Source organism: Osmia bicornis, chromosome 6 (genome assembly GCF_907164935.1).
Source record: "Osmia bicornis bicornis chromosome 6, iOsmBic2.1, whole genome shotgun sequence".
NCBI classification, from domain to species: domain Eukaryota; kingdom Metazoa; phylum Arthropoda; class Insecta; order Hymenoptera; family Megachilidae; genus Osmia; species Osmia bicornis.
In genome coordinates, this window is record NC_060221.1 from 1626437 (window position 1) to 1645268 (window position 18832).

General features: G+C 34.1%; 4 protein-coding genes and 2 long non-coding RNA genes across 12 annotated transcripts in view; 3 read left to right on the plus strand and 3 right to left on the minus strand.

Moving 5' to 3' along the window:
* Positions 1–6020: 6020 nt before the first annotated feature.
* Positions 6021–6566, minus strand: LOC123987881. The gene is made up of 3 exons (XR_006829520.1): positions 6442–6566; positions 6262–6329; positions 6021–6085 (listed from the first exon to the last, which is right to left on the minus strand). It is a non-coding gene; the product is annotated as an uncharacterized LOC123987881 (long non-coding RNA).
* Positions 6567–7517: 951 nt separating this feature from the next.
* Positions 7518–8437, minus strand: LOC123987878. The gene is made up of 3 exons (XR_006829518.1): positions 8289–8437; positions 7789–7940; positions 7518–7676 (listed from the first exon to the last, which is right to left on the minus strand). It is a non-coding gene; the product is annotated as an uncharacterized LOC123987878 (long non-coding RNA).
* A 440-nt stretch (positions 8438–8877) lies between these two features.
* Positions 8878–11412, plus strand: LOC114880368 (very-long-chain (3R)-3-hydroxyacyl-CoA dehydratase hpo-8). The gene is made up of 6 exons (XM_029196303.2): positions 8878–9034; positions 9772–10303; positions 10495–10609; positions 10683–10918; positions 10990–11171; positions 11257–11412. Exons 2-6 carry the CDS (start codon positions 10233–10235, stop codon positions 11334–11336), a joined length of 684 nt encoding a protein of 227 aa, XP_029052136.1. The 5' UTR covers positions 8878–9034; positions 9772–10232; the 3' UTR covers positions 11337–11412.
* Positions 11344–14662, plus strand: LOC114880365 (NAD-dependent protein deacetylase Sirt2). 7 transcript variants are annotated; one of them, XM_046286291.1, is made up of 7 exons: positions 11771–12098; positions 12185–12490; positions 12848–13093; positions 13164–13520; positions 13590–13785; positions 13858–14041; positions 14123–14662. In XM_046286291.1, exons 3-7 carry the CDS (start codon positions 12916–12918, stop codon positions 14189–14191), a joined length of 984 nt encoding a protein of 327 aa, XP_046142247.1. In that variant the 5' UTR covers positions 11771–12098; positions 12185–12490; positions 12848–12915; the 3' UTR covers positions 14192–14662. The 7 variants fall into 7 exon arrangements, with proteins under 7 accessions (XP_029052130.1, XP_029052125.1, XP_046142247.1 ...); XM_029196297.2 differs by lacking the exons at positions 11771–12098; positions 12185–12490 and adding an exon at positions 11344–11416; XM_029196292.2 differs by lacking the exon at positions 12185–12490 and having other exon boundaries at positions 11582–11861.
* Positions 14510–18742, minus strand: LOC114880363 (probable 2-oxoglutarate dehydrogenase E1 component DHKTD1 homolog, mitochondrial). Its single transcript, XM_029196289.2, has 13 exons — positions 18471–18742; positions 17920–18209; positions 17561–17780; positions 17070–17419; positions 16774–16995; positions 16537–16694; positions 16203–16470; positions 15908–16115; positions 15431–15843; positions 15234–15354; positions 14977–15165; positions 14830–14915; positions 14510–14755 (listed from the first exon to the last, which is right to left on the minus strand). The coding sequence occupies exons 1-13, from the start codon at positions 18640–18642 to the stop codon at positions 14648–14650; spliced, it is 2805 nt and encodes a 934-aa protein (XP_029052122.1). The 5' UTR covers positions 18643–18742; the 3' UTR covers positions 14510–14647.
* The window catches only part of LOC114880366 (cell growth regulator with RING finger domain protein 1-like), a 28746-nt gene continuing 27610 nt past the window's right edge, over positions 17697–18832 (plus strand). The window contains exons 1-2 of the mRNA XM_029196301.2: positions 17697–17805; positions 17891–17955. The gene's annotated coding sequence lies outside the window, so the exon portion shown is untranslated. The remainder of the gene's footprint in view (positions 17806–17890; positions 17956–18832) is intronic.

Genomic DNA, 18832 nt, shown 5'->3' on the forward strand with positions numbered 1-18832 from the left:
CTCGTATTATTTGCTGCATAATTAATAAATATACCATAGAAATAATGATACAGTTATTAATTAGTCATCAAATAATAACGATTGCCCAGGTCTCACCACGGGGAGGTTGCTGCGGGTGGAGACCCGCCCTACCTCATCCCATCCACCCTCCATTTATGCAAATTTTTATTTTTATTTAATACCATCATCCTCTTGATGCACATTTGCAAAACGTTTTTGACTGTTATGCAAACGAACAACAAAAGGAGCATTATTTTTATTCACTACCTACCTATCTACTTATCTATACATATATTTCCGTAGATTTTTGCTTTTTATTCCTATCTCAATATTTTTTAATTTTGATTTTGATTACAGATCTGTAATTAATAAATATGCAATTGCATATTTGTCCTACTATACTTATATTACTAAGAATATCTACCTATACAAGCGCTCGTAATTATATTAAAAATTCGCTTAAATCTAACGCTTCCTAATTAAACACTGCAGTGTTTGACGATTATATCTTAATGACTATATACATAACTAAGTCCAATGAATTTGTTGATTTTGTTGTCCTCACCAGAATACTTCCTAAAATAAAACCCAAAAGGATTAAGCATAATTTAAGAAAATAATAAGGCTAATGTAGCCTTAATCATAAATTTACAACCTGCCTGAAAGAAACAGAAAAGGATTAAATACAATTTTCGAAAATAGTACGGTTCAAATATTACCACTTATACGAATCATTTTCACCTTGTTTTACTTAATTGGAAACATTGAACTCCATTTATGGACGATAGATTTTATATTACATTTCTTCCAGTCGATTATCCGATATTATTATTTCATACTTCCTATAAAGATATTTCTCTGTAACAGAAACTGATTAATTGAATCCAGAAAAAGACAAAGAAAAATTAATAGCTGGAAAGAAGATACATTAGTAACAATAAAATTTTATAAATGTCAGAGTGGTTGTTAATAATTCAAAATCAATTTGATACGAAATATGAATTTAAAGCAAAATTCAGTACCAAAATAATGAGAAAAAAATTCAGAAAAATATATATTTGAGTTAAGTGATTTGAGTTAAGAACATTAATTATTTCATTTTATTGTATTTAATATTCGTTCATTTCACGACAAATAGCACACAATATTTTAATTAAAATAACTGTCTTTTACTGCAATATATAATATGTACAAGCACGACTCTACTCGACTTTATTACATTATATTATTCAATACACTTTTCAATGCAAAATTATTGTAAATGGAAAAACCTAAAAAAAATCACGAGTGGATCTTGCTATTCAGGAAAAAAATTTGAAAATTTATAAAAGTAATTTAATTAGCTTCTCCCCAAGCTTGAAACAAAACATCGCGATCAAAAATTAAAACTAAACAACTCGAACAACAATTATCCACTACTTTTGTTTAATTAAAGTAGAATTAAAATTTAATAAGCTATCTCGAATGAACAAATATTCCTTGAAATAAATTATCACCAATCATCAAAAAATAAAATGAATTTCCATTTTAAATAAAACTTTGAATAAAGTTCTATTTAAAACTTTATCGTATCTAATAATATCCTGAAAACATTAAATTCATATATTACTTAACAGTATTTCCAATAACCGAATGCTCAAAATTTTCAAAATTGAAATAAGGGAAGAAAAAAGAATGGGGGCGGGGCAGTGGGAGGGAGGGTACAGGGGAACCTGAAAAGAAAAGTTTGACTGCCCATAAGAGCAATCCCTAAGCAAACCCTATAAAACAAACCGAAATCACACGCAACACTAATTTCAAAATTGCAAACATTCTGAACTATGACAAAACACCGGCTGGCAACGAAGGGTCTCACGCCCCCTAGTTCATACGCCAGACGCTACATACCACCCACCCCGCCTGGACGTCGTAACGCCAGGACAGGATGCACCCCTTCGCTAAGAGCGCTACCCGCCCGTCCAACACGTTGCATCCAACGGTGTCAGATTGACGGACGCCCATAGTATAGACAAAAGGACTACACTTTAGAATATGGTAACATATTTTCATATGTTCCGTATTCTAAAGCTGCGCCTGCAAAGGCCTAGTAATGCATGGGTTTGTCTCCCATGAGATGGTGTTCACGGTCTCAGGCCGCGGAATCCTTAAAAGGACTCCCACCGAATGTGAGTCATAGTTACTTCCACTAATTAACAATCGCGAATTCATTCGCAACACTAATTTCATTATTTATATAATATGTACAAATTCACGCGTACGCGTAAAGGCTGCTTCAGTATGCGCAACGCTAAGCTGAAAAAAAGAAAAAAAGAGAAAACGCGAACTGTAACGCAACACTACTCAAATCTACCGATTTTTGTAAGACGCAACGCTAATCTAAAAAAGGGGTACAGCCAATCCAAGGCTGTACCACGGCAGCTGGTCCATAGCTGCCTTATGGACTATGGCAACTCCACTGGATCGTTTTTGGGCATTTCTAATGCAAAACGCGAATATTCATTACCGCAACACTAATTAGCAGGAAACTCTATAAACTAATGCAAAGCAATCGCGTATTTATAAGTCGCAACACTGGGAAACAATCGCGCTAATGTCATTCGCAACACTATCTTTAACAGACATACAATTAAAATGCAGAAAAGGGGGATTCTCAATCCGTGAATTTTTTACTCGCAACACTAATTTCATTAATTATATAATATGTACAAAAGCGTACGCGTAAAGGCTGCTCCATTATACGCAACGCTAAGCTGAAAAAAAGAAAAAAAGAGAAAACGCGAACTGTAACGCAACTCTACTCAAATCTACCGAATTTTGTAAGACGCAACACTAATCTAAGAAAGGGGTACAGCCAATCCAAGGCTGTATCACGGCAGCTGGTCCATAGCTGCCTTATGGACCATGGCAACTCCACTGGATCGTTTTTGGGCATTTCATCGTATATCGCAACTCTAATGCAAAACGCGAATATTCATTACCGCAACACTAATTAGCAGGGAACTCTATAAACTAATGCAAAGCAATCGCGTATTTATAAGTCGCAACACTGGGAAACAATCGCGCTAATATCATTCGCAACGCTATCTTTAATAGACATGCAATTAAAATGCAAAAAATGGGGATTCTCAAACCGTGAATTTTTTACTCGCAACACTAAAGCAATCAACATTAAAAAGCAAAACTCTCAAAAATCTTAAAGCAATCAACATTGAAAAGTTAAATTCTATTTTAAAGCAATGCAAGAAAGAAACGCGATATTTAAAGTTCGCATCATTAAATGAAAATCGCGATAATCATGCATACGCAACATTAAATTGAACCGTGATCGATATTCATTCGCAACACTAAATTGAACCGTGGTCAATATTCGCAACACTAAATTGAAAACGCGATTTGCCCAAAATCATGGGGGTCACGGGCCCCCTCTTCTCCTGCAATTACAAAACTACAACTACAGGCAAGCACAGTGACAAAGTAGTAACGATAATGATTTCCCATCCTTTTTTGCAAAAGGATGCAAAATCATTAGTGGTTCCCCTCTTGAAAGACAGTTTGTCGGGGCGCTTCGGCATATAGCCTTTTCTTTCTTCGGGCGGTCCACCCACCTGAAACTTATATCTAAAGCTCGAGACTTGCAAATTCGCAAAACAAAAAAAAAAAACAATCAACAAAAAAGAACAATCGCGAAACTCTAATTGACACGTGGACGAAAAAGGACTTTATATAAGTCGTTGTTTGTGCACACGTGCCGTGCTCGAGCAGAACTTGTGCGTTTCGTGCCATCGCGATCGCGTATGACGACTTATGAAGTCGCCAAAACTTTGAAAAATTGTACAGATAGATAGAAGGCGAACGGCATACTCCGTTCGTATCGATCGTATCGTCAATTCTTCAAATATATTCCGGGTACAGGTTGATCACGCGAAATCGTGCCTACCCGACCAAGAGACTGTGACAACCTGTCCCGGTCCTACCTACCTACAATCTATCACACACACCAGAAGGTATACTACCTACCTACCTAACGCTATATTTAAAAAGGGCAAAGTCACATTCTCACAAAAATTCATTCCACGACCCCCATACACTCCACCCGGGCGCAAGAGCCTAAACTAGAGAGAACGTCCCGGGACGCCTCCGTCACCCGAGTTTCATCTCACATCACACTCTACGGTACGTACCATTTTTCACTGAAATCGTCTGGCAAGGCTAGCAATCATTGCGTATAATGATAATTACAAAATTTAATTAACTACTTTGATATAGAATATTTCATAGTAATGGTAATAATCATGGTAATAGTAATGATAACAATAGTATTTGGTTTATACGTTCATCGTACATCTTGTTGAATAAAATATTATTTCAAATTAAAAGTTAAATGAAAAAGTTATTAAACCGACGCAATCCCACAGCCTAAAAACACACACACCATATGTGGAGATTACGTCGTGCACGATATACTAACACAATGCCAGCCGCTTATTAATTATTATTCTTATGAACTAGGTCATCGTGCCCATTGCCTCTACCCATCCAAGTAGCACCTGGGCACGTGAATGGGCTTTGGCAATAAACACGGAAGGGGTTAAATCTGAAAATCCTGATCTACAAACATGATTAGTACATAAACATCTAACGGGCTAATATTTCACTATTTTAATTTAACAAAAGTGACTCGACTTTGTAAATATAAAGCTTTAAGAACAAATACTGAAAAGTAAAATAGAGCAACTATGACGCAAACATGGTGCACTGCTAATATCAGCTGGCAACGAAGGGTCTCACGCCCCCTAGTTCATACGCCAGACGCTACATACCACCCACCCCGCCTGGACGTCGTAACGCCAGGACAGGATGCACCCCTTCGCTAAGAGCGCTACCCGCCCGTCCAACACGTTGCATCCAACGGTGTCAGATTGACGGACGCCCATAGTATAGACAAAAGGACTACACTTTAGAATATGGTAACATATTTTCATATGTTCCGTATTCTAAAGCTGCGCCTGCAAAGGCCTAGTAATGCATGGGTTTGTCTCCCATGAGATGGTGTTCACGGTCTCAGGCCGCGGAATCCTTGTAACTAATTTGATTAATTAAATAATAAAAAGGATTGAGTTTAAATACCAAAAGGATTCCCACCGAATACTAGTCAGTACATCGTCATATTTACTCTCGCGCTGGAAATTTTTCGCAACACTAATTTAAGAAATGCAAAATTCTAATAAAAAAGAATTTAATGTCTCTAATTATGAATTCTTTTGCAATGAAACAAGAATTTATTCTGAAAATTAATAAAACATCCTCGGGCGACTCCCTCCTCAGAGTGAATTTTCAAGACTACGCAAAATGTGTTGAAATAGATCACTCTGGCTTGGAAATCTACCCGTCACGAATTGTCTTCTTGCACATAAATTGTTCATTTTTTTATGAACATGTAAATAAGTTAAATTTCGCTATAGAAGGAATTGAACTTTACTACTCGGAAAAAATTCTCAAATTATATTTGAATTTACAATATATAAAATGTAATTAAATTAATGTAAAAGCATAATTAATATGTATATCTAGTATACATATTATAAAACCAATATTATATCGATTTGAATCTTTATGATAATTAAATCAGATGGTTTCTGACTTCTCCTTTAAAGAAAAACTAAATAAAATTGTTTCTGTATTTACTTAATTTGAAAATATTTCATATTCCACGTTTTATTATAAAATTGTATCATGAATATTTAAAAGCATTCAAATATTTCATAAATATCTATTGGAATATGTGGAATAGAAATAATATTTAAACGCGAAGTGCAAGAAGACCTAGCCTGAACTAAATGAAATAAAACACAATAAAAATGTTACTACACATGGGTACAAGCATACCCATGGTCACTGTGCTCGCTAACCACGTATACAACCGGTAACCCGTGTCGATTCGGACCATTCGTCCTACGACATGATTGGGCACCAGAGGAACCATAAAACATGCGACTTACCGTTCGCAGATATACTCTTCTTCCGACAGTCAAGTAGAAGGATGGACAACACCAGGTAGGAGGCTGCCTTGTAGGAGAAGATTCATCTGTAACAAAAAAAGAAGAATTACGGTTAATTTTGAAAATTATCAATTTTTATTCTAATAAAATTATATATGAAATTGAATTTTATAAAATATTAGCAATTAAAAAGAAATCTCAATTATCAAGTGTTGAAATTGAAAATTATTCTATTTTAATAAAAAGCAATTAAGTGACGTACCAAGACGGAAGTCGTGAAGAAAGCCATCATCAGGATATCCAGGAACTCGGCAAAATAAAAAAATTCATCTGTAACAAAACAAAAAAGAATTACGGTTAATTTTGCAAATTATCAAGTACTGAAATTGTAAATTATTCTATTTCAATTAAAATGAATTAAATAAAGTAATAAGATACTTACACTCTTTCCTTATGGAGCAACGCCCAAGACTCCTCTTCAGTGGTGCTTTGACTCTAATTCCGGATATATCGAGCAATTAAAAAAAAAAATTAAAAATAAAAATAGTAACGCGACCGTGAATAATTTCCGGCGAACAATTGTAGTGACTCTACTTTCACGATGAAAAAGGAAAAAGCAGAGCCGCGATACTCTAGAAAATATTTTATAATACGCAGCAAACACTGACTCTACTTTCGCGTGATTCCTAATTGTACAAACGCAACTCTATTCAGGGCCAGTTCACCCTTGAAAAAATCATAACATTGGAAATATGTTCGCACAAACACTGACTCTACCGACCGCCTTGCGCGCGGCCACAACAATTCCTGGAAGAGAAGATTAGTGAGGAGGTTGGGGATGGGTGGAAATATACAAAACAAAACCAACATTCTTCTTATTGAGCATTCGTTAAGGAAATATTGTTATGTGTAAATGGAAATATCAATGAACACGAATATTATTGAAGTTGAATATTGATCCTAGATTATCTCGTAATAACGAAATGTATTAAATAATTGTTGATAATTATTCCAATGAATATTACAAGGATAAAAAATCATTGTTAAATACATATAATAAACTATTTTATTAAAGCAGTGGATTTTTGTTGTTAAGATTGTAAGCATATTAAAAATTATTGGAAATTCTATTACCCTCGTAATTTATAAATTATCTAATTCTTTTCAATAAGCAAAATCCAATAATTAATCATGCTTAAACAGCATGTGATTTAAAAACGTGATTCTATTTTAATTTAAACTTGCATCGAAAACTGGATATTATAATATAATTACTACGATTTAACAAAAATAGATTGTTTAAAATAATTTATAATTGCAGAAGAGAAGCAATCATTTGCAGTAAAATACGAATTATTTCAATTTTGTTCTAATTTAAAACAAATCTATTAAAATACTAGACGAAATTATCTAATAAAATGAAATATTAATGATACTTTCTGTATCAATTGATAAAAACAAAATTCTAATTTTTTCTTCCTCGACTTTAGTACCAATTAATTATTAAAAATGCTTACACTTAACAACGACTCAAAAAAAGCAATAATAAATGTTAATAATTGATTATAATAAATTAAAACGTTACCAATTATATTATATACCCTTTACAAAATTATATTTCGAACCAATATCAATGGCGTCGTATCCCATGGCGCCTTTTTGAAATCAAATAAATATCTGTAACAAATAAAAAATAAAAATTTATGCAAATTAAATTTAACCAACAAATAAACAAACGATCGAAGTCGATAATTTGTGCAAATTATTTAAATAAGTAGACTATGCGTACTTTTGTATTGCTTATACGGGAGCCTGATCTCGACACGTCTTCTCACTTCGACGCTCGAGAGAGCAATGGCGAGACCTTCCTTCCCATCGTAGACCGGTCAGCACTTCGACAACACTCGGCAATGTTCGGTATATTCTGCTATCGGCCGATACCTAAGCAAGTACACGAACACGTCTAAACAGGAACAATATTACGATGCTCAAGAAAAGACGTTATTAAATTAAAAATAGCAAATTGTGTGAAACAATATGAAAAACACTCGATAATGTTTAGGGATTTAACGATATAAAAGAGAAAATAATTCAGATTCTGCAGTTCCACGCTTATTGTACATTCCCGGCGAGAGCAAAAATTTTCAACTCATGTATTTGTGAAGAAAACGCCGAATTAATGTTAAAGATCAAGAATTCAGACTTCTCTTCGATGTTTCTTTCTGTTTTTTGTACTTTTAACATCCGATCGGCAATTTAATTTAGTATTTAAAGATAATTTAATCTTACCTGTTGCAGACACGTGCCAAACGGACGAAGCTTCAAGACGACTGTTGCACGCCCCCACACTCCGCGCATTGCACCCTACAACGATAAACCTGATTGGTCGAAATGAGAGGACGCCAACATGGGGCGACCAATCACAGCCATTGGTAGAAGTTTCGAAACTGTAATGTTAATCGTAATGGAATCGTTCATACAATAAATATCAGCGAAAAAATCGAATACTGTACTGTTTTTAGCAACACCCGTCTTGTATTATATTTTATATTATTGTAATTATGTAATAAATAAAGGGGAATATTGCCTTAATAACACTTTCCTATGGCGTGATTTTGATACGAAATATTTAAGAACATATTATTACAGATATAAATTTTGACACTTATGTGCAATGTATGCATAAGCGAAATGTTAATATGTACAAAAATTATAATCAATCGATTCGGTCGACGCATAGATATTCACATATGTATACGAGCTGTGAATGAGCGTGCGATCGAGCGTAGAAAACGAACGAACTGCGCCCTACAGAAAAAACGAGGAACTAAATTTCTGGTCTGTTTTACCTTTTTGACGTCTTTCGCGAATGAACAATCAACGAAATCGTAGTTCTCAAATTACTTCTTCCTGGAGACTTATACATCATCCCTTGGGTGCTCGTTTTATTCTATCCGACCCAAAGAATGGTAGTCTGGTACCCATTTGGACAAACTATTGACAGAAATGTTTATATGACGAATAAATTGATGCAGGTGAGTCCGATCGCCATTTTCTTGACGGTTGATACACATAAATTTCAATATTTTATAATTGTTTGAGGATTTGGATAATATAAGGACCAGACTACGATTCTTTAGGGCTTCCTGGACATGTCCTTCAAATTTTTTTGCATTCTGTTTAGAAATGACGACGTAATTTGAGAACTCGCGTGTAGGGATATAAATAATTAAATATTTATTTAATGATTGAAGAAAACATTTTAATTTGAAAAAATATATACACATTGTATTCAAGTTTATTACATTATTAATATGATTATAATTCTGAGACGCGTTAAAAACCTAATTATAATAAGTGCTGATTAAACATTAGACGTCGCATTCATTTTCCTTCTGAATTCATTATAGTATGTTGAACTTTGATCCAAAAAACCAGGGATGTAGTTAGAAAAACGGTTTCCGGTATAAAATGATATGCAGTTGTGAAAATATCTTTTTACTTTTTAATATATTTTAACATTGATGAAACAGAAATGTGTAAGATGTATAGAATATGTGTATAAATTTAAAGGAACTGTCGACTGCTACACTTCAGTTTTTACAACCATATAATATACAGCAAAAATTTCATAACTGTTTCTAAATATTCTAAATAAATATCAGAAGTATTTTTTCAAATTCATGTCGATGAATATTGACCGCAATCAATATAAGCATATTTTCTGTATAAGTTACTGTTCAGTAATATTTCTTGTATTATTTTCTCTTAGGCATAACTTGAATAACAAGTTCGAAAGAAACTGGCTCGAGATGGTCAAGGTAAAACTGGTTGTGTGGAATAAGTATTTCATTGCATAATTTACACTGTATATTATAAAACTTGTTCTGCCGAATAATTTTTAATATATACGAAATAAAAATTGAAGTAACATAATTGCAATAGCATTTTATCAGCGTTAGATCAGCTAAAACATGACGGCCGCGAAAACATGAAAACTTATTTTTAATGTAACAGTATCAAAGAGTTAGAAGAAATAAAAAAGATTGATTCAACCATGATATGAACAGTAGTTGATACGTTCCTGTGGGAAGTATATACATATAGCACGTCGCGTATAATTTCGTCAGTTTCGATATTCTACGTCCAGTATATGCGATGAATTTGAAACGTTCATCGCAAAAGCAATAAGTACTGTTTCTTAGTTCTGTTTTAAATAATTCACGTACAAATATGAAATCTAAAAAACCAAGTAACGTTGCAACACTTTACTTGAAAGCTTATAATCTTATCCAAGTTTTTGGGTAAGTATACAATTTACGTACATATCTAACAAACTGATTAAGTGATAGAAAGAAGGTTTATTTTCTCGTTTTAATTCAAATACACTTGTGATTTAAAATGAAATATTACATTTTTTTTATCGTCATAACGTAATTGTAATTAAAAATAAATATGTAATGCAAAAAATGTATAAAACTATTTATGTTTGCAGCTGGAGTTACATACTTTATAAATTTCTGATAAATGATTTTACTGTGTCAGAACCAAACTTATGGCGTAATGTTAAATGGCCAGTTATTATTTTTCAACATGCTGCTTTTTTGGAGGTAAGTATTAAATTTTAATGCGACTGCTTTAAAAAAAAAAAGAAAATAAGATTGAACTTTATTTGCATTACAGATAATACATGCAGCAACTGGTCTAGTTAAATCAAACCCTATGCTAACAGTTTTTCAAGTTTTTAGTCGTGTGATAATTGTAAGTGCTGTATTGTTAGCAACTCCATATGAACATGCAGCATCATCACCTGGCTTGCCATTGGCCATTTTAGCATGGTCAATAACAGAAATAATTCGATATCTGTTTTACTTTATGAATCTCAGTGGTTCTGTACCATATTTTCTTACATGGTTAAGGTATGGAATTTAAAAAATCACAGAATGTGTTTTATATTAATAATTTGAAGCTAATATTTCTGTTGTTATAGGTATACATTATTTATCATATTATATCCTATTGGTGTAACTGGAGAACTGTTATGTTTATATGCAGCTATAAAGTATGCAGGTTCTCACCCAGAGGCCTGGAGTTACATACTTCCTAATGCATGTAATTTTACTTTTAGTTATTATATTACTCTGATAATTGTAGGACTGACCTATATTCCTGGTAAGTATTTCAAACATAATTTTTTATATTTATATAATATAATATTTTAATTCTAAATCTATCTTTCTCTTTTTTCTTGTTACAGTTTTCCCACAATTATATTTACACATGTTTGCCCAGAGGCGTAAGATCTTAGGAGTTGATGCATCCAAAAAAGCTCAATAATATAAATAAAATTTTATACATGTTATTTCTAAGGATATGTTTTTATGATGGAAATAAATATCTCAATTTATAAAGATACGGTAACTATTTTGAAAACATCATCTCTGAATTTTATCCTTTCATTTATTACAAAAATAATAGAGATTACAATAGAAAAACGGTTATCATTAAAAATTAATGTAACGAATGTGTACTATTTTATATAGTTATTTCCAAATATATTTATTATTCGTTCAATAAGAGAACATACCTGTTCTGCGCAGCTCAGAGACGCCCTCTACTCTTATCTGTAACTACCTAGCGCATTACGTTCGTGTAATATATACGGTGGACAAAATATATAACAGAGAAAATAAATGATAACATTAGAGGTCGAAGAGTATACCGAATACTCACAGACGCTAGATATACTGCGTGTGCCATTAGGCGCTTGCGTAGACGAAACATGCGCAGTCGAAGCATGCGCGAGCCGACTGGGACCAACGGACCAACGCGCAGTACGAACGAAAACTCGTCCGGTGAAGGGTATGATCTCTCGTTGAACAAATAATATTGAACGTAGAAATGGTTCGATAGTGTGTTTTTATCGTATGTTCAAATGAATTTATGAATAATATTACAATTGTAATATACAAAAGTTCTCTCAAATGTCGCTAGACAGTTCGGAAGAATCTAAAAACATGTCTGAACATAACGATGATGCGAAAAAGGGTAATGTTTCTAAACTGTCATTTGTCGAACATGACAAAATTCAAGTTTCGTGTATGTTATTGCTTAAAATTTTTTCTTTTTCTTAAATATAATTTTGTATTATTGTGAATTTCCTATTTTAATTCATAGATTTTCAGGAAATAATTTACAAAACAACTTTTTAATGAAATTCCCATTTTTAAAAATTAATATCAGTTTATAAAATTTGTATTATAACTTTTTAATATTTTTTATAATGCTTCTACGTTTGCACTACGTTGTAAAGGATTACAAAATATAATGTAAATGAATTCAACATGTTTGTGAAAGAGGTTAACTGTCATCTATAGAAACCCGGAATTTCACTAATTAAATAAAATGGTTAGCTGAATTAAAAGGCTGAATTACTGCTCGATGCTATAATTGCAACATATTTTAATTTGTATACTGTTGGCAGCTTGTAGGTAATTATTGTAACACACGTGTTTTCAGTGAATTACATTTCAGTTGTATCACCATAGTTGTTTATGGTTGATCAAAATGTTTTCGCGCCTCGTTCTTCCTTTAATCAGCGGTCAACGACAATTATTCGTCCAAAAACCCTGGAGAAAATCTGTATTTTTGTATTTTTATTTTAGTCAGTATAATATATTTGTTTATTTGAACATTATGTATTAATTTTTTTATAATGTTGTATTTTTCAAAAACTAACAAACCTAAGATATTTATAATGTATGAGCATGTAATAAAAACCAAGATTATGTATTTATATCTAGCAACTAAAATAATGTATTAATAATATAATTTTTTGGACCCCTTAGAAAAGAAACCAAATGAGGAATCAGTACAAAGTTCTTCAGAACAAGAAGAGGTAGAAGAAGAATCTGAGATGGAAAAAGTTCGTAGATATCTAGCACAGAAGTTAAGACTTTTTGATTCATCAGATTATAGCGAGCAATCACAACAAAAGGTGCTTCGAGAAGTTAACTTAGATGGAATAATGGAATATATAAAGGAAAATGAAAACTGCAAAATTGTTACCATGGCTGGAGCTGGTATCTCCACGTGTAAGTTTCTACAAATATTTTTCTGGAGTATTTTCAAGGAGTATGTAACATAATTTTTCTATGTTTGTAGCTGCAGGAATTCCTGATTTTCGTTCACCGTCAAGTGGACTATATCATAATTTAGAGAAGTACAATTTGCCTCATCCTCAAGCTATTTTTGAATTGGATTTTTTTATGGAAAATCCAGAACCTTTTTTCGCTCTTGCGCGGGAACTTTTACCCGAAGGTTTCAAACCTACGCCGTGTCATTACTTTATTCGTCTATTGTGGGAGAAGGGATTGCTTTTGAGACATTATACACAAAATATTGATACTTTAGAGAGAATGGCTGGTTTACCACCTGAAAAATTAGTAGAAGCCCATGGAACATTCCATACTGGTAGATGCCTTCAATGTAGAGCACCGTACACTCTTCCATGGATGAAAAGTAGTTTTTCTATTTTCTATCTTTCTATTTAAAATAAAATTGTATTTTAAATTTAGTGTCTGTTTTCAGAAAAAATCATTGAAGGTGTTATACCGAAATGTGAAGAATGTAACGAGGGTGTAGTAAAACCTGACATAGTTTTCTTTGGAGAATTGTTACCTGAACGTTTTCATTATCTCGCCGATAGGGATTTTGCAGAAGCAGATCTTTTAATAATCATGGGATCGAGTTTGGTCGTTCATCCTTTTGCATCTTTGGTAGATAGGTGTGCATCAGGGATCGAAGTTAAAATAATCCCATTGCTATTTAAAATATTATAATTAGGGTTTTCTTTAAGGGTTCGACCAAATTGTCCACGTTTACTGATCAATAAAGAAAAAGTGGGAATGCAAGACCGCTTGTCACGACTTCTAGGATTGCGGCAAGGCTTAATCTTTGATTCACGCACCGGTCGCGATGTTGCCTGGTTAGGTGACTGTGATACCGGTTGTCAATTATTAGCTGAAAAATTGGGTTGGGATGTATGTTTCACTGCTTAAATTAATTTTTTATAGTGACTTAAAAATTACCGATATCATTAACTTGAACTTACTTCTTTACAGGAGGAATTGAAGGATCTTATTAAAAAAGAACATGAACGGTTGGAAGCAGAAAATACTAGCCAGGATTGATTGCATTAATCGTGTTATTGTAATATAAATTTAGCTTTTTACAATAATTATGACTTAGTACTGCTACTTTTTATAAAGAAAGAACAGGTAATATTTTCATTATAAAATCATTACAAAAGTGTTTAACATGTAACAATAACGAAAATCCTCGCCTTTATCGATATCTGTATTTTGAACTTTCATTGAGAATAGACGGAAAGCCGATTTAAATTAATGGATAAAGCATAATTTTTAAAAGTATTTTGTCAAAAATTAGTAATTGACGTTATATTCATATTGCGAATATATTTTGTTGTTGATAATATTGAAGTAGCATAATCATTGCTCAAGGATGTGTAAATAGTTTATTTCATAATATAGTATACGGTGATGATGTAATTGCAAGTAAGGTGTGATTTTGGACAGTTGAATCACGTGTACAAATAAAACAGAGTAAAATGTAATATAATATAAACATCATTTCATAGTGAATGGTTTAATGATAACTTCCTGAGCTTCTCGTTGATGCAGCTGTCCTTCGCCCACAGCTGGTGCAGCCATAGGTACGCGACCCGAATATTTCAACTGTAAATTATAATTTTATTGTAGAAAAAATGCAAATGCATGTTGTATTAATTTTATATTTATTTAACACTCACTGATCGTCCACACAGATTTTCAAAACGAGTTTTAACAAAACTCCAGGCTCCCATATTTTGCGGCTCTTCTTGACTCCATATGAAAACTGCAAAAAACATTTATTTCAATATCGTATAATAATGTCAAGACTTATTCATGATACTTACTCTTTGCATGTTTATACTTATCAATCTCTTGTAATAAGTCTTGAACAGGAAAGGGGCACAGGCTTTCTAGCCTAATAATTGCAACATTTTTCTGTACTGTTCTATCTCTGTATTCATCAAGAGCGTAATAGTGTTTTCCAGTTACTAGAATCACCTTAGTTACTTCTGATTCTTTCACTTTGTCATCTCCTGTCAAAATCATGGTATAGAAAGAAGTTAGAAATGAATTAGATTATTTGCTTTCACTTATAACATACCAATAACGTTCTCGAACTTAGTCTGTGGTCCCATATCCGCTAACGAGGACGTGGCTGCGGCATGACGTAACAATATTTTCGGGGCTACTATTATTAAAGGCTTGCGAAAATTTCTTACCATCTAAAATGAAGAAACAAAAATAAACTTGTAGCAACAACGATATAATTTACCATTTTTCTGATAAAATCGATTTTACTTGTCTTCTTAACAGGTGAAAGTACTGAGCAGGTGTCGTAGGATTCGTAACGTGCATGTTAACGTTATCACCATCCGGTTTATTCTCCTGACTATCAGTGAGTTGTAAAAATCTTTCAATTCTACAAGAACTGTGTTCAGGACCAGCACCGTCGTAGCCATGAGGTAAAAGCATCGTCAGACCACTGCTTAACATCCATTTCGTTTCTCCACTGGTTACAAAGGTATCAATAACGATCTGTGCTCCATTAAAAAAATCACCAAACTGTGCCTCCCAAATGGTCAAAGTCGTTGGTACAGCAATACTCATACCATATTCATATCCTAGCACTGCCTCTTCTGATAAAATACTGTTGGCTAACTCTAGCTTCCCTGTTTGACCCTCTATCATAGAGTTTAATGAAATCTGTATGTCTGAAATTACGAATGATACCTGAAATCACATCTTATTCATCTATGAAACTCATTTTTCAGTTACCTCCAGTAGACTGATCAACAAGCATCGCGTGTCTCTGTGAAAATGTACCACGGCCTACATCCTGTCCACTTATTCTGACATTGTATCCTTGATATAACAAACTACCAATGGCAAGTGCCTCAGCAGTGGTCCAGTCCAAGCGTTCACCACTCTCTATTTTGTTCAATCGGGATTGAATGTGACTTTTCACTAACCGAGGATGTATTGTCTGTTGTATGGTGAGACGTGACACTTAATTGGTCAAAATAGAAGAATAATCCCTGGGATAGAATTAAAGCATATGATATGTTCTCACCAACTCGTCATGAACGTGAACACTTTTTTTGGCAATGAAGCTTAATAGGTTTAAATCAACACCCGTGTCCCACTGTGTCACGGACGCATCAGCCGATCGCATTTCGCTCCACAAGCCTGTGAAGTAGACAGGCTGTGGAATATAACTGTCGACTTCTTTCAGTGCTCGATCCAATCGAGCGCTATGATTTTCAACGATGCTGGTAGCTTCTGTCTTCGAAAGAACATTAGCCTCGTTCAGTTTCTTTAAATATCGATCTGGTATGGACCTAAAGGAAAGGGAAAAAGATTATTTTCATACCTGATACATTCTAAAATCATTTTAAAATACTCACGGACGATTGTGTATAATTTTATAAATAATAGGATTCGTGAAGACAGGATCGTCCAATTCGTTGTGCCCCCATCGTCTAAAACAGTTCAAGTCGACGAAAACGTCCTTCCTGAACTTTCGTTGGTACTTGAAAGCTACTCTGGTCGCTCGAACAACCATCTATGATATGTATTTATCAAATTTAAACTTTCCCCCTTTCACGGTGTTTCACTGTGTAATGAGAAGAATATACGAGCACCTCAGGATCGTCGGCGTTTACGTGAATCACCGGAGCAGAGATCATCTTTGCCAGATCCGTGCAATATCTCGACGATCTTCCTCTGGAGGCTGGAGTGGTGAAACCTAGTTGATTATTGATTACCAGATGAACAGTTCCCCCAATTTCAAAGTGAGGAACTGCGGATAAGGCTAAGCATTCTTGATCGACACCTTGGGCGGCATAAGCGGCATCTCCGTGTACCTAAGGTGCAGTATAAGCGCAGATGAATTGATTTAATATTCTCTGTGGGCTAATTTAAATTTAAAGCGGTTTACTTGGACGTTCAACACTTTGTCGCTCCAGCATGCATTTGCATCTTCACTGTAGGCTCCATCCTTAACAGCTTGCATGGTTCCTCGAGTTTTTCCCATGGAGACGGGATTCACCGCCTCTAAATGCGACGGATTTCGCAGCATCGTTACGTGAAGCTTTTTTTCCCCGATTGTCAGATCGGTTGAAGTGACTAAGTGGCTAATCACGTCACCGGAGGTAATCACGTTATCCGGAAATTCAGAAAATCCTCGCAATTTTCTAAACAATTTCTCTGGCGGGAAATTCAGCATACCAGTAAGAAAATTCAGTCGACCACGATGTGGCATGCAGAGGACGATGTATTTCAAGTCATCTACAATTTAATCAGTTTAAATACCATCATTGATAAATGGAGATGGAGGTTTTATTTTTTATCTTGTTTATATTATTTTATCAGTTATATGGTAAATGTTTTTCAAGTATTTAAATGATGAAATATATATTCAAGGTTTACCGTGTGCGCATAGTTTGAAGAACTCGTGGAAGAATGCCATCATACTCTCAGCACCTTCGCCACCATATCTCTTAAGACTCACGAACCTGATGGCCAAGAAGTGATCGAAAGCTTGACTCTTCAGCATTTCTCTCGCGATGGCAATTCGCGTTTCATTCGTCAGAGAATTCGCCAAATCTTTTTCTACGGTTTGCGCGAACCATTCTCTCTCTTCCTCGGTCTGTGTAAATATTAACAGAAATCAGGTACTTATACAGATATTCTACAAAGAAATAATAGACTGTGGATACTTATTGTTCAATATTAAGCAGTTACAATGATTCTGTTTAGAAAATTCTGTTAAGTTGCTGATGTGTTACCTCCAGATAACTAAACTCCAGTCCTACCGAGCTACTGTAAGTTTTATTTAAAAATTGCAATGCTTCTTGTACTGTTCCTTCCTCTTTCTCTGTTGCTAGAATACCTCTGAAAGAAACTTTGTCGTTCAAATTTAATCCAAATCTTTCTGGTTTTAATTCAACCAGAGGTGTTGGCACTTTCGTTGCAACTGGATCAATGTTCGCTTGTTTGTGACCGTGTGTTCTGTATGCGGTAACCAGTCTGTAAAAATTGCTATTCTTTGATCGTGTTTCTAAGTATTCTTTTGGTACTGAAAGAAAGAGAAAGAGCGAGGTGAACTTTAACACGTTCAATACCACAGTGAAAATGGCATCTCTTTAATTATTTGAATAATATACTTTTATTTCAATAATACGTTTCTTCTCGTACGAAATTATCAAAACAGCATGAGTGAAAAGTTCAACGTGGGTCATCTGTGACCTGCGTGACGTTCAGTGTTAAATTTATGATGTTAGTAACTGGTGACCCCTCACGACATTCGACGTGTTAATCAACATATCATTTGAAATACCTTCAAAGTGTCTTTGTGTCTTTGGTTTATATCCATAAACACCATTTTCGCTGTGATACGATCGTGTGAAGATGTTTGGTCGATAAGAGACGCATTTTGAAGCCGGATGACCATTTGTCCATTCAAAACGTGCGTGTCTGTTTTTGCGAAAAGTTCGTAGAATCGTGTGCATGCTTGCTTTCGTTACGAGACCAATGGATCAACTGAGAGTCCCCCGTCGTGGTACCCTCGGTTATTTTATTGCTTTTACCCCCTCCACGTGAACATATCCAACGTTATCTGTTTATTTAAGATTAACAGTTTTTAAATAGTACAAATCCGCGATACGTGTTGGTATACATATGAATATTTAAATTGGGTTC

Bases quoted from the DNA above. Each gene is read 5' to 3' on its own strand.
- LOC114880368 (XM_029196303.2), top strand. From the start codon at position 10,233: ATGAAATCTAAAAAACCAAGTAACGTTGCAACACTTTACTTGAAAGCT. The intron at 10,919-10,989 runs GTATGGAATTTA...CTGTTGTTATAG, and splicing joins TATTTTCTTACATGGTTAAG to GTATACATTATTTATCATAT. The intron at 11,172-11,256 runs GTAAGTATTTCA...TTCTTGTTACAG, and splicing joins AGGACTGACCTATATTCCTG to TTTTCCCACAATTATATTTA.
- LOC114880365 (XM_029196292.2), top strand. From the start codon at position 11,693: ATGATAACATTAGAGGTCGAAGAGTATACCGAATACTCACAGACGCTA. The intron at 13,786-13,857 runs GTGTGCATCAGG...GTTTTCTTTAAG, and splicing joins TTTGCATCTTTGGTAGATAG to GGTTCGACCAAATTGTCCAC. The intron at 14,042-14,122 runs GTATGTTTCACT...ACTTCTTTACAG, and splicing joins CTGAAAAATTGGGTTGGGAT to GAGGAATTGAAGGATCTTAT.
- LOC114880363 (XM_029196289.2), bottom strand. From the start codon at position 18,642: ATGCACACGATTCTACGAACTTTTCGCAAAAACAGACACGCACGTTTT. The intron at 16,996-17,069 runs GTAAACCGCTTT...ACTGCACCTTAG, and splicing joins ACAAAGTGTTGAACGTCCAA to GTACACGGAGATGCCGCTTA. The intron at 15,166-15,233 runs GTATGTTATAAG...TGATTTTGACAG, and splicing joins TAAGTTCGAGAACGTTATTG to GAGATGACAAAGTGAAAGAA.